This window comes from Platichthys flesus, chromosome 7, assembly GCF_949316205.1.
Source record: "Platichthys flesus chromosome 7, fPlaFle2.1, whole genome shotgun sequence".
NCBI classification, from domain to species: domain Eukaryota; kingdom Metazoa; phylum Chordata; class Actinopteri; order Pleuronectiformes; family Pleuronectidae; genus Platichthys; species Platichthys flesus.
In genome coordinates, this window is record NC_084951.1 from 27,254,798 (window position 1) to 27,282,174 (window position 27,377).

A 27,377-nucleotide genomic window follows, 5' to 3' on the forward strand; every position below is an offset into this window, starting at 1 on the left:
CCGTAACAAGAGATCTGAGTCCATTCAGCTGAGATATCCTCCACTCGCTTCCTTCTTCCCTCTCTCATCTATCTCCTCTTTCCTCTGGTCTGGTTCCTTGTTCCTGTCCCCCCCCCCCCCCCCCCCCCCCCGCCTGCAGACCCACTCCTCACGTGGAATGGAAGAAGAAGGACGGCAGCCTGGAGGAGACCAGCGGCGTGGTGGAGAACTCCGACCGCTGGCTCACGTTCAGCAGCATCACGGAGGCCGACGACGGAGAATACGAGTGTTCCGAGCCTTCAACCTCCACGGCTCCACGGCTCACTCGTTCACCGTCACTGTGGAAGGTAGGAGGTCCCGAGTGAGGTGGTCATCTGAGGTTTGTCGTTTCAGTTTGAGAGCAGCAGTTATTGATTTAACTTTCAGCTTCCCCAACGCTTTCACTCAAAACCCTGCGCTCGCACTCAAACAGCCGCTGCTTGAGCTCAAACTGTGATATTCTGATGCTTGGTCAGATTTCCTGCGCTCCAGCTTCAGCTCTTCTCAGCTTCAGCTCTTCACGGATTCCACTGCCTCTGGCATTCTATTGGTTCAGGGAATATTGATTCGAAATCAGAGGAGAAATCCGAGAGTGGACGATTCCCACTCGTACAGAAGCAGCTCGATAAAAAGAGCTGAAGCTGCAGCGCAGGAAATACAAATATCTGAGTGCAAGCGCACAGTTTGAGCACAAGCAGCGTAAAAGAGAGCACCAGCCAGGGCTCCGACTTTGTGGAGAAGGATCTGAATGTGTAATGAATGAGTCCTGCTCTCAAACTGGAAGATGAATGAAGAGGAAACAAAATGTAAACAACTCTTCAACTAAATATTTTCTACTCTGCCACTTTTATTCTACAGTTTGATCTTTTAAAAATTTAAAAGATCAAAAATGACTGATGTTATAACTGTGCTTGGGGCACAATCATGACTTCATGAAACAACAACAACACAATGAGTCACTTCCTGCTGTTGTTTGTTTGTTTTGTTATGAGAGTGTATCTGTTGAAGTGTCGGGCGTGACTCCGCCTCCTCTCCTCTCTGCAGCGGCTCCTCATTGGACGAAGGAGCCTCAGAGCCTCCTCTACGCTCCGGGGGAAACTGTGCGACTGGATTGTCAGGCTGAAGGAATCCCGACCCCGACTATCACCTGGAGCATCAACGGGCAGCAGATCACAGGTACAGATGTTCACCTCGACTCGAATGTGGTTTCAAAGGGTCGAGGAAGAATTAATGATTTAAACTTTAAAATGTGTGAAGTTCATCAGAAGCTGAGGAGAGATGTCTTCAGACCTCAGTGATGTGTCCCTTCATTCAGTCCACCTCCTCAATCTCCACAGACAGACAGAGAGAGAGAGACAGAGACAGAGACAGAGACAGAGACAGAGAGAGAGAGAGAGAGAGATATAGACAGAGAGAGAGAGGGAGAGAGAGAGACAGAGAGAGAGAGAGAGAGAGACAGAGACAGAGACAGAGACAGAGAGAGAGAGAGAGAGAGATATAGACAGAGAGAGAGAGGGAGAGAGAGAGACAGAGAGAGAGATTTTTTTTGATTTTTGAAACCTTTATTTTCAAAATTAAAACACAACTACTGTCAAGGTTTCAACGGATCTGTACAGTTTCAGCACAATACTAAAACCTACCTAGAAAGTAATATTAAAAATTAAAACATCATCAACCACAGAACATACTACATCATTAAAACACCACTGTTTGATGAAGCCATCCATGTCCTTCATCTCTTTAAAAAACCTAAAATCTACCCACACTCTTGCTTTCAGCAGCGAGATAAAAACAGGAAGAGCTTCTTGTCCTGTCCTGTCCTCCACTCTGTTCTTCCTGCTGCTGTAAACTGACATTTTTGCTTCTCCTACGATCCAATTTAAAAGTTTCCATTTGCACTCATTCGTTTTCCTATACCCTACTCCTAAAATGAAGACACTCTTAGACCATGTCTCACCAAACTGTTTAAAAACCTTTTGTAGTGTATTAAAAAGGAAACAGAGTCTTTCGCAATCATAAAAAGCATGGAACACTGTCTCTTCTTCTCCACAAAACGGGCAATTGTTCATGACTGTTGGGTTGATGATGGATATAAAACTGTTAACCGCAATGGCTCCGTGTAAAATCCTCCACTGCAGGTCCCCAGTCCTCTTTCTTAAAGGCGGTTTGTATAAAACCCTCCACACCGGTTTGTCATTGATGTCCAGATCCAGTCTCCTCCTCCACACCGTGTCAGGCCTCACATCCAGCTTGCTTCTGTTCAAGGTTAAAACACAGCATTCATACATGGCTCTCCCTTTTGCTGTGTACAGGTCCACTTGCTTCCAGTCTGTTTTATTTAAAAAAGGTCCTGAGAGCCCATCCAGATTCGGGTTAAAACCTAGCTCCGGAAAGGGGTCGCTGTTGTCAGGGGTTTCCGCTCCATCAGAATAATCCTTCAGCATTTCCACCTCCTCGTCCGTGAGTCTTTTAATCCATTCGTTTAAAATCCGTTCTGTCTGTCGCCTGGACCTCTGCCCGATGAGGGTCGCCACCGCCGGGATGTTTTTTAGTCCAGGACCCGCTGCATCGACGATAGTCCTCAGGGTCACAGCTCCGGCGGTGCACAGCATGCTGGTGAGGCCTGGTGTGGAGCTGCTCTGGACATCCAGCCTGGCTCCGTTGATCAGCGGCTCTTCTAACAGCCAGTGTAGAGAGTTTGTATGTTCCAGCCTTCTCCATTTAAACAGACTCCATGTCTTAAAAAGTGACTGATAAAAAGTAGATAATCCATACATGTTAAAAAGCTTAAAATCCATTAAGAACAGTTGCATGTCTAAAACCAGCCCAGTTGTCTCCCTCAGGATGCTGCTTGTCACTCGTCTCCAAACAACATCCTGTGGACCTAAAAGATACTTTTGTAAAAACTGTAATCTAAAAGTGGATATTCTACTCTGAATGTGCACCAACCCTTGCCCCCCCTCCTCCTTTGGTAAAAACAACACACACTGGGGCACCCAGTGCAACCTGTCCCAAAAGAAGTCTGTTAAAATGGCTTGTAGTTTCATTACTAAGCCTTTCGGTGGTTCCATGCAGGCCAGTCGATGCCACAGAGCAGAAGCCACCAGGTTATTTAAAATCAATGTTCTCCCTCTGTAGGATAATTGTGGCTTCAGCCATTTCCACTTGCTGAGCCTCCCTTTCATTTTCTCAGCCACTCCCTCCCAGTTCTTCTGGACCATGGACTCATTGCCTAAAAAAACCCCGAGGTATTTGAGACCGTCTCTCCTCCATGTTAACCCCCCCGGAAGACTTGGTAGACCCCCTTCCCACCTTCCAACTGCCAGCGCCTCACTTTTCCCCCAGTTCACCCTGGCAGCTGACATTGTTTTAAAATCATCGACAATTTTTCCAAGTTCCTGGACGTCTTCCTGATTCCTTACAAAAACGATAATGTCGTCCGCATATGCTGATAAAATGTGACTTTTTTTAAAATCACTTAAAATCAACCCTTCAATATTTGCTCTTATCTTCTTTAGCATAGGTTCAATAGAAAGTGCGTATAACATCCCTGAGAGCGAGCAGCCCTGTCTCACCCCCCTGTATACTTTAAAAGGTGCACTCAGGCCTCCATTGATCTTCAGTACACTCTCAATTCCCTGATACAGAACCTTGATCATAGCTATGAGACAAGGGCTGAGGCCAAACCTCTCCAGAGTCTTCCAGAGGTAAAGGTGCTCAACCCGGTCAAAAGCCTTTTCCTGGTCCAGAGAAATCAGACCAGTTTTTATGCCTAAAGAACTAGAGAAGTCCACAATATCGCGAATCAAGGACACGTTGTCCAGGATAGACCTACCAGGCACACAGTAAGTCTGGTCCTGGTGTATCACTTCCTCCATCACCTCCCTCAGACGGTTTGCCAGCGCTTTGGACAGGATCTTATAATCAGTACATAGCAGCGACACCGGACGCCAGTTCTTGATCTCCTGAAGGTCTCCTTTCTTTGGCAGGAGAGTTATCACTGCCCTCCTGCAGCTTATCGGCAGCACCAAGTCTCTAAAACTCTCGTTAAAAACAGTTAAAAGATCTTCCCCCATCTCGCTCCAGAACTCCTTAAAAAACTCGACTGGAATGCCGTCGATGCCCGGGGCCTTCCCCCCCGCCATGCTCTGCAGGGCCGTGTAGAGTTCCTGCATCGACAGGGGGCCGTCCAACCCAGCGTTCATGTCTTGGGGGACTTTGGGCAGCTCTCCACAGAAGGAGTCAAACAGGCCATTGTTCTCAGTGTATTCAGTCTTGTACAGGTCCTTATAAAAACTCACGGCTCTCTTCCGGATATCCTTGCTGTCGCTGAGTTCTTCTCCTTCAGGAGATCGAAGAGTGTGGATGATTCTGCTTTGTCCATTCTTCTTCTCCAGTCCAAAGAAGAATTTAGTCGGTGCATCCATAAGCGCTGCCGTCTGGAACCGTGACCTAACCAGCGCCCCCTGGGCCTTCATGCCAAGTAGGTCTGTAAGAGCAGATTTTTTAGACTTGAGATCTTTAATATGATCTCGATTTCCAGTGGAATCTATTAAATTCAGCACCACCACAATTTCCGACTCTAGATCCTCCATAGATCTGGTTATGTCTCTTGTAACATTGAGGGTATACTGTTGACAGAGCTGCTTTATCTCAACCTTACCACAGTCCCACCACAGCTTTAAAGAAATAAAATCATTCTTTCTTTCTTTAAAACCGCTCCAAAAAAACTTAAAAACATCCTTAAAATGTGCATCACATAAAAGAGACGTGTTAAAATGCCAGTAGGCGCTTCTAGACTTGAGCTTTGAAATAAAAACGTTGCACACAACCAGCGCGTGATCTGTAAAACCAACTGGGAGTATGCTGCACTTTCTGAAGATGCTAAAATTGTGTTTAAAACAATAAAACCGGTCCAACCTCGCCATGGAAATGAGATTCCCTCTGCAATGAGTCCAGGTGTACTGCCTCTTACTATCATTCATCCTTCTCCACACATCACACAGCTCATGAGCCTGCAGCAGCTGCCTCAGTGCACTCTGTGAAGCTCTGTGGGGCTCCAGGTGGTTCCGGTCTAAAACATCATCTTCTGTACAATTAAAATCACCTCCTAGAAATAAAAACTCATCAACTTTTACTCTGCTTAATGCCATGTCTAAAACCCTTAAAAAACAGACTCTGTCAGGTCCTGAGACCGGAGCATACACATTCATAAAAACAAAATAAAACTCCTCGACCTTTGCCCTCACCACCAGGAGTCTGCCCTCCACCACCTCCTCCACTTCTAAAGACTCCGGTGCGAAGCTCCTGGAGAAGATGATGCCCACCCCCCCACTGGTTGTGCTTAGGTGGCTCAGGACCACCTGCCCCTCCCACTCTCTTTTCCAGTCGTTCTCATTATTAATGTCACTATGTGTTTCTTGTAAGAACATCACTTCAGTCCCTTTCAGTTTTAGTTGCTGGATCATCAGAGACCTCTTCACAGGGTCTCTGGCTCCGTTAACATTCAAAGAACTGATGTTTAAAAGACTCATAATGAAAAATATAAAAAACCCACAAAAAAACAGGACTGATTGGTAATCAGGATGCACTTTATTCATCATCATCATCATCATTGTTTTTATCCTGTCTAATTTTCTGAACAATTTTCTTGAGTCTGTATATCTCCTGGTCAGTGAAACCTCCTCTGCCTTTGCTGCTCATGTGCAGCCGGGCAGAGTTTGAAAACTGCTCTTTATCAGAGAAATAATCCTCCAATTTCAAACCCTTCATGTTCTTTGTTTTCTGGAGAAACACTTTCATCTTCCCCGCACTGTAGCTTCTTGAGCTCTTCTGGCTTCCTGTCTTGAAGTCGGAGGATTCACTGTCAGCAGAGTCGGTCTCCATGTTAGACTCAGACTCTCCTGCTCCTCTCCCTCCTTTCTTCACTGTCCCTTTCTTAGCTTTTGAGGTTCCACTGTCGCTCCTGGTTTTTCTTTTAAGACGAGGAACTTTAAGCGCCTCCTCGTCCCTCTCCATGTCAATATCACTGACTCGGCCTGTCTCCTCCTGTCTTTCCTCACTCACCTGATTTGCCTGTTGGACCACCTCTGTCCCCTCTTGTCTTTCCTTGCTCACCTGCTCTGCCTGTTGTACCACCTCTGTCCCCTCTTGTCTTTCCTTGCTCACCTGCTCTGCCTGTTGGACCACCTCTGTCCCCTCTCGTCTTTCCTCGCTCACCTGATCTGCCTTTTGGACAACCTCTGTCCCCTCTTGTCCTTCCTCACTCACCGGAACCTCCTTCGGGATCCCCCCTGTCCCTTCTTCATTCAACTGACCCTCCTTTGGGATCTCCCCTGTCCCCTCCTCATTCGCCTGAACCTCCTGTTGGACTCCACTTGTCCCCTCCTGTCTCTCCTCACTCATCTGACGCTCCTGCTGAACCCCCCCTGTCCCCTCCTGTTGCTCCTGAGTGTCAGCTGTTTTATTTCTCTGAGGACACCCTTTAGCTTGGTGTCCTTCTTTTCCACAGCTGAAACACTTTGTGTTATTTGAAGACACAAATATGACATAATCAAACTCCTCCACCCTTATCTTGAACACCAGGTTCAGATCCTCAGTCCTGTTATTAAGAATCATAAAGAGATGTCTTCTGTGGGACACCACGTGTTTTAACAGCGGGGACTTGCATCCTGAGGACACTTTCTTAATCTGAGACACGATCTTACCGTGTCTCGCTAATTCTCTCAACAACGTCTCATCTCTTATGAACGGAGGGACGTTGGACAGAGTCACTTTTACCGCCGGTGTGGCGAGAGGCAGAACAGACACGAAGGTATCGTTCACTTCAATCCCGTTCGCCACCACCGTGTTCACCTTCTCTACACTGTCCAGAAAAATGACAACCGCGTTGTTCATCCTCGCAGCGGACTTCACGCTGCTGTTGCCGACTACCCGCCCCACGGCCAGACTACACTCCTCCACGGAGCACGGGAAAGCCGTAGCGATCTTAATGCCGTGCTTCCGGGTTAACCTGGCGAGGTCCATGGCGTTTAGCACGCCGGCCCGCGGCCGACTGCAAACACTCACACACACACACACACACACCACCTAACACCTCCTCCGTGTACACCGTAACACCACCAACACTATAACCAACAATACACTATATAACTATAATCAGAATTATCAATAAAGAGATCAAAATCGCACAAACCGCTCATTTACCGCCACCGCTCTCAACTCGCACGCACTACACCACCACACTCAGAGAGAGAGAGAGAGAGAGAGAGAGAGAGACAGAGAGAGAGAGGGAGAGAGAGAGACAGAGAGAGAGAGGGAGAGAGAGAGAGAGAGAGAGAGAGAGAGAGAGAGAGAGAGAGACAGAGAGAGAGAGAGAGAGAGAGAGAGCAAAGAGATGAAGAATGTGTGTGTGTCTGTGTGTGTCTGTGTGTGTGTGTGTGTGTGTGTGTGTGTGTGTGTGTGTGTCCACAGGCTGTAACAGCTGCCTCTCCTCTCGTTTGTCTGCAGCTTCCTTTGTTTTTCCGCTGGTGAAAGTTTCTGTTTGACAAACTCTGGTCAGTTTTTAACCTCTTCACCTCCTCCGTCCCTCCCCCTCTTCTTTCTCACCCTCTTCCTCCTGATACCCCCCCCCCCCCCCCTCACTGTGCAGACGTGGACGCTGAATCCCGTCGCACCGTGTTGGGCGGTGTGTTGAAGCTGAGGGAAGTTGTGTTTGCTGACACCGCTGTGTATCAGTGTGAGGCCTCCAACAAACATGGCACCATCCTCCTCAACACCTACATCTACGTCATTGGTCAGTACACACACACACACACACACACAGGTTGACTACACGTTTGAAACATGTCTCTCCATCATCACACGTCTCATGGTCATGTGCTCCGTGTCCCTCAGAGCTGCCTCCTCAGATCCTGTCCTCTGACGGAGTCGTGTACAGAGTCGCTGACGGCAAAGACGTCAAGATGCACTGCTCCTCGTTCGGCTCTCCACGACCACACGTCACATGGTGAGAGACACACACACACACACACACACACACACACACACACACACAAACACACACACACACACACACACACACACACACACACACACACGAAACGAACAGTAAACTTCTTGCATATTATGTTCTGATGTTGATCGTCTGTCTAATATTCTTTCACACGATCAACTGAGACGATTCACTGCTGCTGGAATGACGCCTCTGACCAGTGTGTGTGTGTGTCTGTGTGTGTCTGTGTGTGTCTGTGTGTGTTCTCTGCAGGGAGAGTGAGGACACACCTCCTCTGCTGTCTGACCCTCGGGTCGGCCTGCTGACCAACGGCACCATGGAGCTGTCGGGCGTCAGCCACGAGGACAGTGGAACCTACACCTGCTCCGTCCAACACACCAACATCTCCATCACCGCACATCTGGAAGTTTTCAGTGAGTCACCGATGACTCAAGAGTTTCCACAGAATAAAACTTCTTAAAGAGCACAATGAATGAAATGTAACATCTGAGTTATGAAGGAACATTAGAGAGAGAATCACTGACACTGAAGATGAGGTGAAGCAGCTGAGTAGAGAACAAAACCAGCAGGTTCTCCCTCAGACTCCAGAGTCCTTCACAGACCAGCTGAGTGAACCAGGTTCTGACCCAGTGTGGATATTGTGTTGTTATTGTGTTGATAGCGTGTTTAAGACTAAATAAAACCGTTGTCCTGGTTCTTCCTGTTCCCATCAGATCGCACGGTGATTCTGACGAGTCCCCAGGACGTCCGTGTCCTCCGAGGAACCAGCGCTCTGCTCGACTGTGGCTTCTACCGGGACCCGCGGCTGCTCCACTACCAGATCGTCTGGAAGAGGGACGGACAGAAGCTGCTGGAGACGTCAGAGAGCGACAAGTAAACACACACACACACACACAGACACACACACACACAGGTCAGTTTAACTCGTGACCCCAGGGGGCCCCCTGGTGGTGGAATCAATCCACTGACACCTTAAAAAGTGAAGTCTAAGCATCTTGATCGCCTCCTGGTGGCTGGCTGCAGTACAGCTCACTAAGCGCCTCCTCCATGTTAGCAGATGGGACATGTTGCTGTAGGTAGTTTCTCTTCATAAGTTTAACACGGGCCACAGCACATACTCAGCCTGAGGAAGCAGGCTCCTAAAGAAGATGGGGGGGGGGGGGTTGACCTCGAAAACAGAGAAGGGATGGGGGGGGGGGAGAAGAGAAGATGAAAAGAAAAATAAGAAATCTGAATTCCACCAAACATAAATCAAACAAATGTTCATGTATCCCAGAGGGAATCTGACTTAATGTTGACCTAGAAATAAAAAAAAAATACACAATTAACTGGGTGTGTGTGTGTGTGTGTGTGTGTGTGTGTGTAGGTACACTTTCTTCAATAACGGAACTTTGAAAGTGACGAACGTCCAATCAGTGGACTCGGCTCACTACTCCTGTGAGGTCATCACTGACCTGGACAACGTGCAAGCCAACGGCTCCATCACCGTCGTGGGTGAGTTGTGTGTAACGTTGTGTGTTTGTAGCAGGTGTGTAGCAGGTGCGACTGGCTCTGTTCAACACTAACAGTTTTCTGTTGGGACCCTCAGCTCGACCCGACCCCCCCAAAGACCTGTCCCTGTCCAACTTGGCGGACCACAGCCTCACACTCAGCTGGATCCCGGGACACTCACACAACAGCCCCATCACAGGTGTGTAGCACAAAGTACACACATAACCAGGGACACACTCTCGTTCCAGTCGGGGGTGAGGTGTGTATCACGTGTGTTGTTCTTCAGAGTACGTGGTGGAGGCGAGGGAGGAGCAGCACACGGAGGAGGGCGAGTGGAAGTGGGAGCAGTGGCAGGAGGTGCCAGCCGACTTCAACCACCTGCAGCTGAAGCTCCACCCCTACTGCACCTACCGCTTCCGGGTCATCGCCATCAACGCCATCGGCCGCAGCCACCCCAGCAAGGCCTCGGAGTACCACAGCACGCCACCTGCTGGTGAGTCAGACACACGACACCCAAGCTGTCCAACTTTCTGAGAAAAATGCGATGAAGTGATGAAATGTGAAGCTCATCTTCAGAGTTTCAAGTTTAAATGTCTCTCCAGCTGAATGTGTTCAACAGACAGGAACAGAATCATGTTTATCAGGATCCATCGAGACAGCTAAAAGACCAATCACAAAGAAAGCTGTTTTAAAAACAAGGGCATATTAATAAATATCTAATAATAAGCTAAATCAAGTCCCGGAGTTCAATCAATTAATTAAAACATAATTAAAGGCCCAACAAATACTGTAAAGGTAACTGATTTAGAGTTTTTTGAGAGAGCCAGGCTAGGTGTTTCCCCCTGTCTCCAGTCTTTGTGCTAAGCTAAGCTAACTGGCTGTAAGAAAGAGGTGTGAGAAATGAAGCTGTTTCACACAGGAACTGTTTTTCGTAACAAGTTGTTTTGAAAATAAGCTAAATCCAGTTTGTATTTCCTCCTCCTCCAGTTCCTGACTCTAACCCCACTGGTGTCCGCAGCGACTCCACAGACCCAAAGACTCTGATCATCACGTGGGATGTAAGTGCTTCTAAGTTTTATATATTTACATGTTCTGAAGTATTGTTCTGAAGTATTTACAGCTAAAATAAAATCATCAGACCTGGGTTATATCTATAAACACAATATTGAGGCTTTCGTACTTTACTTGAAGAAACTCTGTGACTTCACAGTTCTGATGAAAATAAACTACATTTAAAAACTTTATTAACTTTAACAAGCAAACAAAACAACACCCAGCTGAGCAGTAAGAAGAGTCACTGAATGTTTATGTTGTTTGTTGTTTTGAGACATTACGTTTTTCAGCATCCGTTTATTTTACAGAATTGTCACAACGATCCTATAATATAAAATAATATGTATTCTATACTTGACAACATGAATAGGTTTGTTCTGTTGTAGTTTTTGAACTAAGTATCCAGACCCGTTGCCTGGGAGAGGCGGTGGACTAGTGGCAGAGAAGGTCTCTGGTTCGACTCCACGGAGAAAAAACAAAAAGACGAACCTGGATTGATCTGTCCAAAAATCCAAGAGGATTCTCCCTACCCTGTCTAGTGCCCCTGAGCAAGGCACCTTACTCCCCCAACATCTGCTCCCCGGGCGCCGTACATGGTTGCTCACAATTGCATGAGTGTGCCTGTGTTTGGGATAAATAAATGTATCTTAATCTATTTTATCTTAATCTGTCCTCCTCCTCGTCTGCTCTGCAGGAGATGGACAGGCGTTTCCACTACGGCCAGGACTTCCAGTACAAGGTGTCGTGGCGGCAGGCCGGGGGAAAGAGCGTGCACTGGAACCACAGCTACACCAAGGCCCCCCCGTTCCCAGTGAACGACACCGGGACCTACGCCCCGTTTGAGATCAAAGTCCAGGCCGTCAACTCGCTCGGAGACGGACCAGAACCGGTACCAGAGGTCGGACACTCTGGAGAGGACGGTGCGTCTCATCATCACTTCATCATCACCTCCACTGGAGACACACCCACCTGGTGCTGCTGCAGCTTGAATTCAAAGTGATGAAGATTTGTTATTCTCACTGGAAACTTGATGCCTCCTCTTCCTCTCCCTCTTCGTCTCAGTACCTGAGGAGGCGCCCACGGGAGTCGAGTCCACGGTGATGAACAGCACCGTGCGGGTCCAGTGGAGCGAGGCGCAGGGCGTCCGGGGGAAGCTGCTGGGACACAAGGTGCCAACACAACCTTCATGCTTTCATTTGACAAAACTGTTCAGCAGATTCATCCATGATGGAATATTCAGTCGTAGCTTTATTTAAATAATAAGAAGTAACAGTGGAAACAGAGCATTATTTAAATAATCAAGTCCATCTTTAGTTCGGCTGGTTTTGGTTTCTAATTCAATTAAGTTTCTTTTTCTAATTTTCCAAAGTTTCAAATGTTTTCTATGAACCCTATAGCCGTCCTCAGATCACATCACCACGCCCCCTGCTGGTGAGGGACAGACAGGACACTGGAGCTGTCACCATTCCTTCTATTTGGGAAAATGTTTCTTTTCAAATCTTTTTAGTTCGATTTTTTCTATGTGTAAATTGATTATAAACCAATTATGTAAATTTAACCTGTTTCTTCTTATGATGCAGTTCAAAATGAATGAAATTTAAAGAATCAAGAATTCTAGTTTCCTCTCTATATGTAAATCTGGTGAATCTAAGGATTAATCATGATAACGATTCTACATGATGCATCGAACCACATGACTTCAGTTTGGTTTCCTCTCTGTCAGATCTACATCCGGAGGCTGGGCCCCCTGGTGGGGCGGGGCCGGAGGTCTCTGGGGAAGCTGCACCACGGGGACGAGCGAGGGGACCGGTCGGACCGAGGGACGGACAGAGACACAGCCAGCAGAGTGGTGGTCGTCCACGGCTTGAAGACGTCCCAGGAGGTGACGGGGCTGCAGCTGTTCTCCTCGTACGAGCTGTCCATCACTGTCTTCAACAGCAAAGGGGAGGGGCCTCACTCGCTGCCTCACCGCTTCAGCACGCCAGAAGGAGGTGGGTCTCACGATCTCCCCCTGGTGGCTGGCTGCCGTACAGGTCATAAACCCAGCCTCCTCCATGTTAGCATATGGGACATGGACCAAACTAAAAAATCAAAGTAAACATGAAATAACTGTTTGTCAGAGATAGTTGTCATAAATTTGTTTTAATTAGTTATTTGTCGTCATGATTGACAGCTGAGACTGACGCCTGATTGGTCTATAATCCCTAACGTCAGTCACATGTCCGACCTTTGTGCTGTGGTCAGAAACATCTCAACATCCACCTGAGGGAGAAGATGGAGAAGAGGAAAATGTCAAACAACTTCACTAAACTATCCGCTGTGTGTTTGTTTGTGTGTGTGTGTGTGTGTGTGTGTGTGTGTGTGTGTGTGTGTGTGTGTGTGTGTGTGTGTGTGCAGCTCCGGGTCCTCCTGCATCCCTGAGGTCTGAGAGCCCGACAGAGAAATCCCTGATTCTCTTCTGGACGCCTCCAGTCGAAACCAACGGGATCCTGCTGGGATACATGGTTCAGTACCAACAAGGTAATGAACTACTGTGGGGGGGGGAGCTAAAAATTAAACATAGTACCAGTAGTACCAGTAGGTGTCACAGCAGCACACTGACGAAGTGGATGTTGTGGGTCAGAGTTCAGTGAAGATGAAGATGAGATGTTCTACTGCTCCCTCAACCAGCTGCAGCTGAAGAGTGAAGCTGAACTGAGATCAGTTGTTACAAACACTGTGAACTTATTAACAACCAGGGATTATCTCCAGTATTCAGCAGGAAACTTTGAGAATATGAAGGATTCTAACACCCCCCCCCCCCCCCCCCCCCCCCCCCCCCGTCTGTAGAGGTGGAGAGCAGAGACAGTCCTCTGCAGATGGAGTTCATCAGTGATCCCAACGTGACTCACATCGTGTTGGACCATCTGGACCCCAGCAGCCACTACACCTTCAAGGTGATAGCCCGCACCGCCACCGGGGACGGCCCCCCCGTCACTCTGAGTGGCGCCACCCTGCTGGACGGAGGTGAAACTACATTTATTTGTCTAGGTGCAGTCAAGTGCTTTTATTACCTTTATCAGGTCCTTTGTGTTTCACCACCGGTTTTCCTTCTTCCTCCAGTTCCTCCATCGAACGTCACCATCGTGCAGGACAACACGTCCTTCAACCTGAGCTGGGTTCCTGGAGAGAGAGACAGGAACCACGGCTTCCACTTCCGCTACCTGAGGAAGAGCGGTGGGTTGACTCCACCACGCGGAGGGAGGACCACGTGACCATTATCAAACCAACACGACGAAAAACTAACCTCACACTTCAGAAAACCAAAAACAACTTCACTAACCTGTTACGTGTGTGTTTGTTTGTTGTGTGTGTGTGTGATGTAGGTGGGGGCGAGTGGGAGGAGTCAGAGCTAGTGAACTCCTCGCAGGGTTTCTATTCGCTGACAGGCCTCCAACCAGGAACTCAGTACCACCTCATGATCCTCCATGGGAACGTCACTCAGTGGCAGGAGGAGGGGTGGACCATCGGACCAGGTACCTGCTCAGTAGAACCTTTAGAACCTAAAGAACCCTCGTGTTTGTGTGTCGTTAGTCACGTGCACACACCTGATCACTTCCTGGTCTCTCTCCGTCCCTCAGTGCCCTCGGAGATGCCCGCCGGCTTCGCCACCCAGGGCTGGTTGATCGGACTCGTCAGCGCCATCGTGCTGCTGATCCTGATCCTGCTCATCCTCTGCCTCATCAAACGCAGCCGGGGCGGGAAGTACGCAGGTAACCCCCCCCCCACACACACACACACACACACACACCTTATTGTGTAGTGAAGGGTTTGATATATAATGAGTTGTTTTCTTACAGTGAAGGACAAGGAAGACAAGGAGGTGGACTCTGAAGCTCGACCAATGAAAGACGAGACCTTTGGAGAATACAGGTGGGTTTTCTACAACCACTGAATATAGATGATCAGTGACTGTATATAGAGAGAATCATTGACTGTATATAAAGATGATCAGTGACTGTATATAGAGAGAATCAGTGACTGTATATAAAGATGATCAGTGACTGTATATAAAGAGAATCAGTGACTGTATATAAAGATGATCAGTGACTGTATATAAAGATGATCAGTGACTGTATATAAAGAGAATCAGTGACTGTATATAGAGAGAATCAGTGACTGTATATAAAGATGATCAGTGACTGTATATAGAGAGAATCAGTGACTGTATATAAAGTCATTCCCAGCTCTCCCTCCTTTCTATCTCACTTGTCTCTCGTCCTCTAACGGTCTGCCTGCAGGTCTCTGGAGAGGTGAGGACATTAACAGACTTTTTGTGTTGCTCTTACATGCATGTGTTGTGTGTCTTTTGTGCCAGTGACTGTGGTGCTGTGTGCGTCATTAGATGTAGTTTATTTAGAAAGTAGTACAACGCTGACTTTGTGGAAGTTGTTGTTACAGAGACAACTGTCTCAGAAGGAGGAGCAGCTCTTCTTCTCACATTAAGTCTTTCTCAAACCTGCTTCACTTCTGAACATGAACTGTGACAGGAACTCCTTGTGGGCTCAGATGTTCCTCTTGTTACATCATAACCTTCGAACCTGGTTCAGAGGATCACCTTCAGTCTGTGTTTGTTTCAGCGACGGGGACGAGAAGCGCTCGGACAGCCAGCGGTCGCTGGGCGAGGACAGCAAGCTGGGCAGCGAGGACTCTCTGGCCGAGTACGGAGACAGCGTGGACATCCAGTTCAACGAGGACGGCTCCTTCATCGGCCAGTACAGCAACCGGGGGCCCGTCCCCCCCGGACACGAGAGCTCCGGCCCTGCCTCCCCCGTCACAGCCGCCCCGCCTCCCCCCCTCGCTCCGTCCATGTCGAGCATCCTGAACCGGCCCACCTAGACACACACACTCACACACACACACACACACACACAACAACACACACACACACACTGAGGGACACACCGCTGCTGACTCCACTGCCTGTAATGTCACACACACACAGTCTCAGTACATTCCACAGGTTTACACAGTTCATCTGTTTACAGGATGTGTCACCTTTTCTACCACGTTTACAAACACACACACACACACACACACCTGTAGATGCACTTGCACACACACACACACAGAAAATATGCTCAATCAGATCCCTCTCCTGAACGGAGGAGGGACAGAGAGGTGCAGGACAGGAGAGGAAGATGAAGGTGAAGATGAAGAAAAGGGAAAAGTAAAACCAAAATGTGGAAACACTTTGTAGAAACATTGAAGTCTGTCACCAGTTTTAATTTCCACGCATCTTCAGACTTCACCACAATGTGTCTTTGTCGTTTCCAAGTTGCTTGTGTTGTTTTTGTGTATATAAGTTAGTGTGCATGCGTCTGGGGATGATCTGGCAGATTTGTGTTGTGTGCGCGGCTGAACCCTAAGATGCATGACCCTCTGAGTCCTTCTGTTAGACTCCACATTAATGAGTCTAAGGAGTGACGGTCACTCTGTGCGTGTCTGTGTGCGATTGTGTACTCTCCGTCCCTGACCTGCGGCGATGAGGGGTCCGTTGCCTTAAGTGAGTCCAGTCGATCCTCCTCTCCTTCTGTCAATCATCCCTCTCTCCTCACCCTCCCTGCTCCTCCATCCTCCCGTTCACGAGGCAGGAGCAGGAAGTTGTGTTGACGCTCGGCAGCGTAACACAACACACGGACAAAACCACAAAGACTAGAAAACGAAAAATACAAAAAACAAGGTAAAAACGTGTTTGACAGATTTACGAGGTGCAATCGAGAAGGTCAGAGAAGTTCCGGGTTGTGAAGCAAGGGGGCGCCATAGAGTTCAACCCAAATGAGCAGGAACTCGCATACAAGTGGTGATGGACTTCCTTCCCATTAGAGCCAGTAGAGGAACTGGTCCTTCTGTTGTTTCCACCAGTGCGTCATGTTCAATGTCATGACCACACTGAGGCCCCCCCCCCCACACACACACACACACACACTGAGACGCAGGGGGATGTGGTGTCATGGCGAATCCGTTCATCCAAACACAAGTCACAGAAAACCACTTAGTTTGTAAAGGTCCTCACACACGGAAACACAAACTCACACATGTCATATACACACATCACACATCACACACACACACAGGGTCGTCCTCTGTAGCAAAAACCCAATGGGACCCTCTGAAGGAGGGAGGGAGGATGGAGGAGGAGGAGGAGGAAGAGGAGGAGCTGACAGAGAGAGAGAAGCTGACGTTTCGTTCTCTGAATGTAAATAGAACCTCGAGATTGTCATTTTTTTATTTCCATGGCTTCTTTTATAAGATGATGAAATTGTAATTTTTTTTAAATATCCGTTGCTCTGTTTTGATTTTGTACGACAGCGCCCCCACGCTGTGGCGTTTGTATCATGTACCCCCCCCCCCCCCACACCACCATCGTCTCCTCGTAGGTTTTCCTCGTTTAGAAGCCCAGAGACATTTAGAGTAGAACCATAGTGAGAACAACCCCCCCCCCCCCCCCCCCATGTGTCCCCGAGGCAGAGCTGAGTGGACGGACCGACACCGGAGATGGATCCAAACACTCTGAGCTTCTGGAGCATCGAGCTTTTCTCTCATTGTTCTGTTGTGTTTGTCTTCGTCCTGAAGGACAGGACACGTGAAAACTGTCCGTCCATCTTTAAACCTAATAATCCACAAACCTGTTGCCTTGTAAACGATGCGACTGTTTCTACGACTGGAAACAAAGATGGACGACAGGACACCTCCCAAAACATCTCCTGAACCCGCCTCCTCCATGTTAGCCGATGGGACACAGTAACTGTACATGTTAACAGATGGTTTCTGCTGATGCAGATTTATGGTCATGAGACATTATGATTGACAGCTGAGACTGACTTGTGATGATTGACAGCCGGACCTCCAGTGTGATGTCACAGTATCTTGGCTCCAGTTCGAGGGGGGGCAGGAAGTGGAGCTGTCGTCCATCTTGAACCCCGGCGCTGTTGGACCCTGTTCGTCTGCCTGTCTCTGTGGCTGCCTTCTTTTATACATGTAAACACGTGGGAAAGAAAACACAACATAAAAACTTGTAAAAAATATAAAGACAAAAAAACTGAGATATAAATAATAACAATTCTGCTCATGATAACAACTACTGTGCTATTATCAGTCGGATGAAATCAGTATCACAGGATTCAGCAGGAGATTACAGAGGTGGGGGGGGGCTGCTGTGATGTATGTGATGTATGTGTGTGTGTGTGTGTGTGTAGGAGAGGTGGAGTTCAACCCCACAGACACACACACACACATGTAGGGGGGTTGATGGGCAGGGGGGGGTACTGCGATATAGAGCTGTGTTGTACCTGCTTGTTGCATCGTGCTCTGTGTCGACTAACTAACCCAGACTAATAAACATGGACTACGCTAACACCCCCGGCGGCTGCTGCTTCCTGTGTCTGTGCTTCTATACTCCTGAGGACCATTTTGATTAAAGTCCCTAGAGACACACAACCTTCTGTCCTCACCTCATAAAGACTTGGTTTAGGGTCAGGCCTTTAGCTGTGGGGGTCAAAGTTCAGCTGAGGGGCTGGAGGAGGGATCGTTCAACGAGCATCCTCACCACAAGTACAGTGTGTGTGTGTGTGTGTGTGTGTGTGTGTGTGTGTGTGTGTGTGTTTGTGTGTGTGTTTGTGTGTGTGTGTGTGTGTGTGTGTGTGTGTGTGTGTGTGTGTTTGTGTGTGTGTGTGTGTGAGTCACTGCACGGTGGACAGAATCCTGTATTTTCAGTGAACTATCTCTTTAAAGTGTTGTGACGTGAACGCGCACTGAGCATCAGTGATGCTGCTTCTGCTCCAGAGGAGGAGGAGGAGGAGGAGGAGGGAGGGGCGGACACACACAGACTGGCTGCTTATGGAACCTGAAGAACTCGCTCCACACACAGTGCGTGTTAGTGTGTGCAAGTGTCAGTGTGTGTGTATGTGTGTGTGTGTGTGTGTGTGTGTGTGTGTCAGACGGAACTAAACGAGGCGTCGGACGGAGCAGGAACACTGAACATTTTAGGACAGTGTGTTTCTGCGGAGCGAACATCACGAGAGGCACGGACACACAACCGGAACATACATGACACACACACACACACACAGAGAGACACGAACACGCACAGAGACACGCACACACGCACACGCCAGGAACAGATCCGCAGGATGAACGGACCGGCGGTTACGCAAGACGGAGCCGAGCTGAGGGGGGGCGCGGGGCGGGCGCTCCGGTTCCAGCGGCCACACGGTGAGTGACAGCGACACACGGAGAACCCGCGGGTCACACGCTGCTACACACACACACACACGCACACACACAGTTCCTCATGTTCTGTCATCTGAGGGAGAGACTGTGTGCGCGTGCGTACACCCGTGACGCAACAGCTGATCGTTCGCATTGATGAATGAGCACCACCACCCCCCCCCCCCCCCCGCTTCACACGCACACACCCCTCGCACACACTCAATATCACAAACACACGCACTCTGTCACACACACACACAAACACACTCTGTTATGTAAGCCCTGTGTGTGTTTGGGAGCATACGAACACATGGAGCCCGGCAGAGGGGGGGGGGGGGGGGGGGGGGGGGGGGAGTAGATCCTGGGTGTCCAGAGCAGAGAAGCTGTAGTGTGTGTGTGTGTGCGTGTGCGTTTGTGCGGGGCGGGCGGGGGGGGGGGGGTGACGAGCAGCGACCCACGTGGTCTCTGAGTGTGAGAAACTAATGGAGTCCAAGAGGAACGTGCACACGGTGCGGAGGCTGCGGTGTGACAGCACAGGTGAGCTTTCTCTCTCACGCACACACACACGCACGTTGAATAAAGCTGCTTCCCGCACAGCCAGGTCTGATTGTGTGAGTGTGTGTGAGTTTTTGCGTGCGTGCGTGTTGGGGGGCTGTGTCACGGTCACAAGTCAAATTGTGCTGAGAGTAATAGAGTACATTTACTCAAGTATCACACACACATGAATCAGATCTGACTTGTTGTCAGAAGTGCAGCAGACACACAACTTCCTCTGTGTGTACTTTCTAACTGGGAGACACACGTGTGATGTTCTGGATTAGAAAGATTTCAATTTCATTTGAAAGTTCAATATTACAGATGCTCCAAGTCGACATGAGCTGCACAACACAGACACACACACGTGGTTGGGTCGAGTATCAAGAGATGACAAACGATTACACAAAAAGACACTAGAGTCAAAAGATGATAAAACAGAACCAGTAACAGAACCAGTGTTGAGTAACAAGCTCCAGATTCCACCAGACGGGTCCTTATGTCACTGTTAAAGGTCCAGTGTGTAGCATGTAGTGACATCTAGTGGTGAAGTGTCATGCTGCAGCTGAATACCCCTTAATTATGAAGTATTTAAGTATTTAGATATTAAGGGTCCATTCTAGTGTAAAGAAAAAAAACATTTGTACATTTTAAATCCAACACACTTATTGTTTCATCCTTTCACGTAAGTCCTACACACTGAACCTTTAAAATGTGATCAACAATTGAATATGAAAGTTTATATTAATATTAACTTCCTCTTGTTGAAAGTGTATTTATCTTAAAATCCATTCTTTAATTATTTAATTAAATAATTGTTAGTCCCTAATTAAAAATAACACACACACACTCACACACACACACACAGGTCTGGGAGTGACACATCATCTCAGATTCCCTCTTGTCATGCTACACCACTTCCTGTGTGACCGGGCTAGGTTTACAGTTGCACGTGGTGATTGGTGGACGACGTCATTGTGGAAACATGACTGATCGGTGGCCCGGCCAATCAGATCACTCCGTCCTCTGCAACAAGCCCAACAGGTGTGAGGACTGGCCGACCAGTTAGGCTCCTCCCCCACAGGACGTGGTGCGAGGAAGTTCAAAATCTGTACGGACATCTGCCTTCCATCCTCACACAGACACACACAGACACACACAGGCAGCACAGAGGTCCACACACACACACACACACACACACACAGACACACACACCTGGCTGCTGAAGTCATGTCAGGAACACAAAGAACACTCACTCAAAATCCTCTGGAGAAAATTTGGGTGCCATCATTGAAAAGCAGACTGAGTCAACGCAGGGGCTGTGAGTACACAGACACACACAGTCACACACACACACAGACACACACACACACACACACACACACACACACGTGGATACTGCATTGTTTGCCGTCACCTCAGTGTAACAAGTTGATACCTGTAAAATACAGCAGGCGTGAAACCGTTTTTTGTTGTGTGCAGATGATCCATGACTGTGTGTGTGTGTGTCTGTGTGTGTCTGTGTGTGTGAGACCTGAGGGTTATTCACCCCAAAGCTCCTCTGTTACACAACGTGTCCCCTCTCCTGACAGATTAGACTCTCATTCAGGTTTAATGATAAAAACAACAGTACAGAGTAAAGTGTATAGGTTCTGACTTGTCCTGACTAATACAATTAAATTACACTTTAAATTTGGAAACATGTTCCGTCTGAATATTGATGATAAACACAGATTTTTAACTGATCTACAGTAATAATCATATCATCTCAGACAGAAGGTGTCCCCTGTGCTTTATTATTCTGTTCTATTCAGTGGAGGAGGATTTGTTTCCCATTGGATCCTGAGAAGCTTCAGGAACAAGAAGAATCTCCTCAGAGCTGCTAGATGATCCCAAAGCTTCTTAGAGCAAGTCATAAGCCCCGCCCTCTCCATGTGAGCAGATGGAACATGGACCAAACCATAACAACCAGTTATTTGTATAAATGTCAGATGTGTGTGCTCACATCACGACCTCCCTCAGAACTTCACACATTCAGTTTTCAGCTCCTTTCATAACCTCCGTAAAATATCCCAGGTCAAAGTTCACTTAAGTTAAACTCCACGTGAAGAAGACGTGCTGTGGACTGGCTGCTCCACAGGAAGTGAAGGTTTTATTCACACGTGTGAAACCAGCAGAAGGAATTGAACTCTGTGTGTCTGTGTGTTTCAGCGTCGGTGCCCCAGTTCACCAACTCTCCCACCATGATCGTGATGGTGGGACTCCCGGCCCGAGGGAAGACCTACATCTCCAAGAAGCTCACCAGATACCTGAACTGGATCGGAGTTACCACCACAGGTATCAGCTGACCGGGCTCCCTGATGGTACCGGGTCACGTGACCTCAGAGTCTGGACTCAGTCACAGCTCAGTGACATTCAGTGATCAGCTCCACTGGTCTTTAGGAACAGTGTTAGAGAATTTAAATGTTTCATAACTTTCATATAACTTATCCGGATGTGGCTTTGCATTAAGTTGAAGTTGTTCCTGTCATTGATCCTATTAAATATCATAATATATTCTTACGGAGAGACTGACTCGTGGTTTGTAGAGTGAGTTTATCGTCTGTTCTGAACAAATTATGTGTGTGACGATCTTTTATCACATTTAAACTCAATGTCTTGATCATAGGAGGAAGCAGAGATTACATTTCATTTAGCTGACCCTTTTATCCAGTGACCTCCACTTGTAGCTGGAGAGTCCAGTGGTTTCATTCCACCTCATTTCTCTGTCCCAGTGTTCAACGTGGGTCAGTATCGCAGAGACGCTACTCGCTCCTACAACAGCTTCGAGTTCTTCAGACCAGACAACGAAGAGGCCATGAAGATACGCAAGTAGGAACCTTCAGCTTCACACAGCGTTCACCAACCGTCGGGTTTCCAGTTCATGAACAATACACACCTTCACACGTCAGGGTACAGGACTGAAGTGTACTGTTTGATTCACGTGTTTGAATCCATCTTGTCTCTGTGAACAGAGCCTGTGCCGTCGCTGCCCTGAAGGACGTGTGTGATTACTTCACCAGGGGGATGGGCCAGGTCGTGGTGAGTGTCCAGAAACCTTTAACCTTTTAACCTTTAAAGCAGCTGTTTCAAATGACTCTGATGAGAACAGGTTTCATCTGTAGTTTTATTCATGAGTCTTCATAAAGATAATTGTTTTTCTAACCCTGAGTTTTGTCTGGAAGGTTTTCGATGCCACTAACACAACCCAGGAGCGGAGAGAGGTCATCCTCAGCTTCGCCAAAGAAAACGGTTACAAGGTTTGTTCCTGCTCTGATGATGACGAGTTAAAACCCTGAGTTACAGTTTTCTAAATCGTTCACACATATTCTCTTCATATTTTCATTGCATATTGCAATTTTTTTATATTTCCTTAGGTGAATACCTGTAACACAACACATGTCCCAGTAGGGATTATGATCTGAATTCATCCAATTCTCTCTTTTCCCTCCTGGTCAGGTTTTCTTTGTAGAGTCGATATGTGACGATCTAGACATCATTGCTGCGAATATTAAAGTAAGTGTGTGTTTGTGTGTTTGTGTTTCTGTGTCTGTGTGTGTGTCTTTGTATAAGAGCAGGAAGTTGTTCCAAGATCACTGAGAACTGATTTCCGAGCCAAGTGGGTTTGTTGGTTTGTGTAAGATCAAGTGTGTGTTTGTTCTCATCTTCATCGTCTGAAAACACAAGAACAAAATCCTCATGCTAGGTTCAGTTTCTCCTTCTCCTTCCTCTTCCTCTTCCTCTTCCTCTTCCTCTTCCCTTCTTTCTCTTTTCAGTTCCTGTCATCTCATATTTAGCTTCTCTCAAAGTGTGATGTATAAAAACAGGTTATGATGACAAAAGTCTGTTCGGTTGTTTTAACGTTTAAGATTCTTAACTTTAGTTTCTCTGTTCTTTGGGGTGAGAATATGAGCTGCTGGTCTGGATTAAGAGACATTTAGTGTTTACACATGTGAGTGAGAACGTTCTGTTGAAGTTTGACGTTCTGTCTCTTTTAAAACAGCAAGTGAAGCTGAGCAGTCCAGACTACGTGGACTGTGACAAAGAGGAAGCCGTGACCGACTTCCTCAAGAGGATCGAATGTTACAAGTTGACGTATCTGCCCCTGGACGACGACAAGGACAGGTCCGGCTCCATCTTCACCTTCCACCTGCTGGAGTCATGAGCCACTGAGCTCCATTGTCCCAGAACTGTTGTAATGACCTAAGAGAAGTCACCGTCCTGCTGCTCAGACTCATCCACTGTAGTGCAGACAAAATGTTTTATTCCTCGTCCAGAGAATCTTAAAGCCAGTGAGCAACTTTTAGGTGAAACCATAGATTTTGTTTCAGTGGAGCTCGGTGAAGTCAGAGTGTTGAGAAGCAGATGGACCTCATGGGAGTGGAACAGAGAACCTGCAGCTTCGTCCTCAGCTGTGTTTTCTCTCTCGCAGGAATCTGTCTTACATTAAGATCTTCAACGTGGGCAGCAGGTACCTGGTGAACCGGGTCCAGGACCACATTCAGAGCCGGATCGTCTACTACCTCATGAACATCCACGTCACCCCCCGATCCATCTACCTGTGTCGCCACGGAGAGAGCGAGCTCAACCTCGTGGGTCGGATCGGGGGGGACTCCGGGCTGTCCCCCCGCGGGGCTAAGGTTCGGAGACTTTTTGTGTGTGTGTGTGTGTGTGTGTTTGGTGCAGGAGACTGTTTGTGTACTCATGTCTCCGGTGTGTACCCGTCAGTTTGCCAGTGCGCTGGGTGCCTACATGCGAGGCCAGTGCATCAGTGACCTGAAGGTGTGGACCAGTCACATGAAGAGGACCATCCAGACGGCCGAGGCACTGGGAGTCCAGTACGAGCAGTGGAAGGCCCTCAATGAGATCGATGCTGTGAGTGACTCACTACAAACCTGTGTTCACAACATGTTGTAGCTTCACACAAACACGTGCAATTCCCTGAACATCACGCATTGTGAGTCGAGACCACTATGTTAGTAAACTGCAGCCTGACTGGTGGGTGGAGCCAAACAAGCAGGAGGCGGGGATCACAGTTTGTGTGGCGCCCCAGGAGGTGGAAGCAGCTGTTTGACTGTAGATTGTGTTTGTGTGTTTGCGGCCTCAGGGTGTGTGTGAGGAGATGACCTATGAGGCCATTCAGGAGAATTACCCAGAGGAGTTTGCTCTGAGGGACCAAGACAAGTATCGCTACCGCTACCCTAAGGGAGAGGTGAGTGTCGGCCAATGGGAGGACAGAGACACTGTCACATTGAGATTTCTTATCTTCTAGTCTCGTCAGAAAAAGATTGAAGAGCTGAGTTGACTTCTTTACATTGATTGTTTTAAAGTCCAGTATCTTAGTGTCTTTTAATGTTCTGTGTGGATCTGTCTCTGGGTCTCAGTCCTACGAGGACCTGGTCCAGCGCCTGGAGCCGGTCATCATGGAGCTGGAGAGGCAGGAGAACGTCTTGGTCATCTGTCACCAGGCGGTCATGAGATGTCTGCTCGCCTACTTCCTGGACAAGAGCGCCAGTGAGAGCAAAACCTATTCCCTTGATATTCAGAAGCTAATCTCCTGCAGGAGACTCAAAGAGGACATTTGTATTGACGGACATTTGTGTGTTTGTCCCAGATGAGCTTCCGTACCTGAAGTGTCCTCTGCACACGGTTCTGAAACTCACCCCCGTCGCCTACGGTCAGTCTCTGCCCTGCATCTCCACAGCTTCTCTTAGTCCTGATCCTAGACCATCTCCACAGCTTCTCTTAGTCCTAATCCTAGACCATCTCCGCAGCTTCTCTTAGTCCTGATCCTAGACCATCTCCACAGCTTCTCTTAGTCCTGATCCTAGACCATCTCCACAGCTTCTCTTAGTCCTGATCCTAGACCATCTCCACAGCTTCTCTTAGTCCTGATCCTAGACCATCTCCACAGCTTCTCTTAGTCCTGATCCTAGACCATCTCCACAGCTTCTCTTAGTCCTGATCCTAGACCATCTCCACAGCTTCTCTTAGTCCTGATCCTAGACCATCTCCACAGCTTCTCTTAGTCCTGATCCTAGACCATCTCCACAGCTTCTCTTTGTCCTGATCCTAGACCATCTCCACAGCTTCTCTTAGACCTGATCCTGGACCTTCACCCTGGTCCAGGAGGAACTATCTCAACGTCTGTTACGTGTTAGAATTCAACCTTCTCATATTGTAAAACATTTGATGATCTTCTCTTTGTTCATCTGGTTCCATCCTTTGTGTTTGTCTCTCAGGTTGTAAAGTGGAGTCCGTCTTCCTCCACATCGAAGCTGTCAACACACACAGGGACAAGCCCGAGGTGAAGATCCTCTCTGATACAGGACGTGTGGACAGGAAGTCTTCGTCCACACGTCTTTACCATCTGTCATAGTTTCATAGACGTTTCCTGAACAGACACCTCATTTGTCTCTTTGTCAGAATGTGGACGTGGACAGAGACCCAGCGGAGGCGTTAGAGACGGTGCCAGACCACATCTAGAGGAATCAGACCCGCGAGCTGGTGCCAGCTCCACCCACCCTGATGGGCCGAGCTGGTGTCAGCTCCGCCCTCCCTGATGGACGCAGCTGATGTCAGCTCCACCCACCCTGATGGACGCAGCTGGTGTTAGCTCCACCCACCCTGATGGACGCAGATGATGTCAGCTCCGCCCACCCTGATTGATACAGCTGGTGTCAGCTCCGCCCACCCTGATGGACACAGCTGGTGTCAGCTCCGCCCACCCTGATGGACCGAGGCCTTATCTTTAAGTGAAGTAATTATAGTGATCGTTGTTAATGTGTAAAACTCCTCGATAATGAGAGGGAGACATTTCTCAGCCTATTTCCATTGTAAATGCACTTTATTTATAATGTAGGGCTCAGGCCATATGTCAGACAGGAAGAGGAGGCGTGGCTTAAACACGTGAAGCAGGGAAATGGCTAGCTTTGCTGGTTAAAGGCTGGTTAAAGGCTGGTTAAAGCTAGTTAAAGCTAGCTGGTTTAATTAAGCTAAACCTTTAACAGGCTGTGTCTCGGTTAATGAAAACTAAACCACGTGTTTTTGTTTCCTTCCGACAGCAGCTAGCCGTCTCCCTCTTTACGCTAATCACCTAGTTTATCGCTCACGTTTAGCACACACACACAGAAGTGGTATCGATGACACCATGATGTGCCTCACGTAATTTAAAAGATACACAACTCTATGCACCCGACAGGCAGACACACACCAGGTGTAGTGTGTTTGTGTTGTTGTATGTTTTTAATGGACCTCAGTCATTTTAATAAGTAACACAAGGGGAATCTGGTGCAATATTAATAATTGTGGTGCAACGTGTCAGTTTTTAAAATATGAACATTCTTCTGAAATGACTGTGAAACCTTGAAACCACGTGGACCGTGTCCTGGGATCAGTTTGACTGGTGTTCCCTTGGGGTCACACCAGTGATTACAGGGAACCAGTTATCATTAAGCTGGTTAACTGGGTCGGACTCGTCTGGTCAATGTCACCACAGACCCAACAGCGACACCTGGTGACAAATCTGGGTACTGCAGTAGTAAAAAGAAGGATAGATCCGTAAAGTGATGTAGAAACTATACAAGTAATAATCCATACAATGAAAGACTATAAACATTGTAATTATTATTATTACAAGCAAAATTATAGTAAAATATTCATGAAAATGTGATTTACCACATTGTTACAATTTAATATGCATCTATATTAAAGGTCCACTAGGCTGTTGTTGGTGAAATGATGTTATAACCCCGAGTTAAACTTCTGTCCCTCCTGAAGGAGCCGGTATGATTTGACAACATGGAAAACAAAGATCTTCATCGTCAGGAGAGATAAATAACTTGAGTTCAAAAAGGTCTTCAGCTTTATCACACGTCTCCACAAGCGTGATGTTGTGGGTCAGAGGCAGCTCACTTCTGATCTCACAATAAAGTGCGTCAGCTTCATAACACAACAACACTTCAGACCAAAGACAGTT

At 47.8% G+C, this 27,377-nt stretch overlaps 2 protein-coding genes across 3 annotated transcripts in view; both read left to right on the forward strand.

The window, feature by feature from the left end:
* Positions 1-17,059, forward strand: part of LOC133957224 (neural cell adhesion molecule L1-like) — a 17,321-nt gene extending 262 nt beyond the window's left edge. The window contains 22 exon segments of the mRNA XM_062392697.1: positions 140-269; positions 272-326; positions 1,063-1,194; positions 7,670-7,813; positions 7,915-8,026; positions 8,285-8,445; positions 8,746-8,905; positions 9,399-9,526; positions 9,621-9,722; positions 9,810-10,016; positions 10,511-10,581; positions 11,271-11,496; positions 11,639-11,745; positions 12,300-12,567; positions 12,974-13,096; positions 13,406-13,582; positions 13,679-13,792; positions 13,942-14,091; positions 14,197-14,328; positions 14,416-14,488; positions 14,857-14,868; positions 15,196-17,059. Coding sequence (XP_062248681.1) covers positions 140-269; positions 272-326; positions 1,063-1,194; positions 7,670-7,813; positions 7,915-8,026; positions 8,285-8,445; positions 8,746-8,905; positions 9,399-9,526; positions 9,621-9,722; positions 9,810-10,016; positions 10,511-10,581; positions 11,271-11,496; positions 11,639-11,745; positions 12,300-12,567; positions 12,974-13,096; positions 13,406-13,582; positions 13,679-13,792; positions 13,942-14,091; positions 14,197-14,328; positions 14,416-14,488; positions 14,857-14,868; positions 15,196-15,454 — 3,043 coding nt within the window. The 3' untranslated portion in view covers positions 15,455-17,059.
* Positions 17,060-18,684: 1,625 nt separating this feature from the next.
* Positions 18,685-27,198, forward strand: LOC133956411 (6-phosphofructo-2-kinase/fructose-2,6-bisphosphatase-like). Of its 2 annotated transcripts, none has more exons than XM_062391422.1 (14): positions 18,685-18,829; positions 21,572-21,697; positions 22,135-22,231; positions 22,375-22,441; positions 22,585-22,659; positions 22,859-22,915; positions 23,403-23,524; positions 23,832-24,039; positions 24,128-24,274; positions 24,507-24,611; positions 24,784-24,913; positions 25,014-25,076; positions 25,642-25,706; positions 25,826-27,198. In XM_062391422.1, exons 1-14 carry the CDS (start codon positions 18,748-18,750, stop codon positions 25,883-25,885), a joined length of 1,404 nt encoding a protein of 467 aa, XP_062247406.1. In that variant the 5' UTR covers positions 18,685-18,747; the 3' UTR covers positions 25,886-27,198. The 2 variants fall into 2 exon arrangements, with proteins under 2 accessions (XP_062247406.1, XP_062247405.1); XM_062391421.1 differs by lacking the exon at positions 18,685-18,829 and adding an exon at positions 20,466-20,681.
* Positions 27,199-27,377: the final 179 nt, after the last annotated feature.

What these genes read in the sequence shown, in the direction of transcription:
- LOC133956411 (XM_062391421.1), top strand. Translation starts at nt 20,591, where the DNA reads ATGTCAGGAACACAAAGAACACTCACTCAAAATCCTCTGGAGAAAATT. An exon ending in ACTGAGTCAACGCAGGGGCT is followed by an intron (nt 20,682 to 21,571) that starts GTGAGTACACAG and finishes TGTGTGTTTCAG; the next exon opens with CGTCGGTGCCCCAGTTCACC. An exon ending in TCATTGCTGCGAATATTAAA is followed by an intron (nt 22,916 to 23,402) that starts GTAAGTGTGTGT and finishes CTTTTAAAACAG; the next exon opens with CAAGTGAAGCTGAGCAGTCC.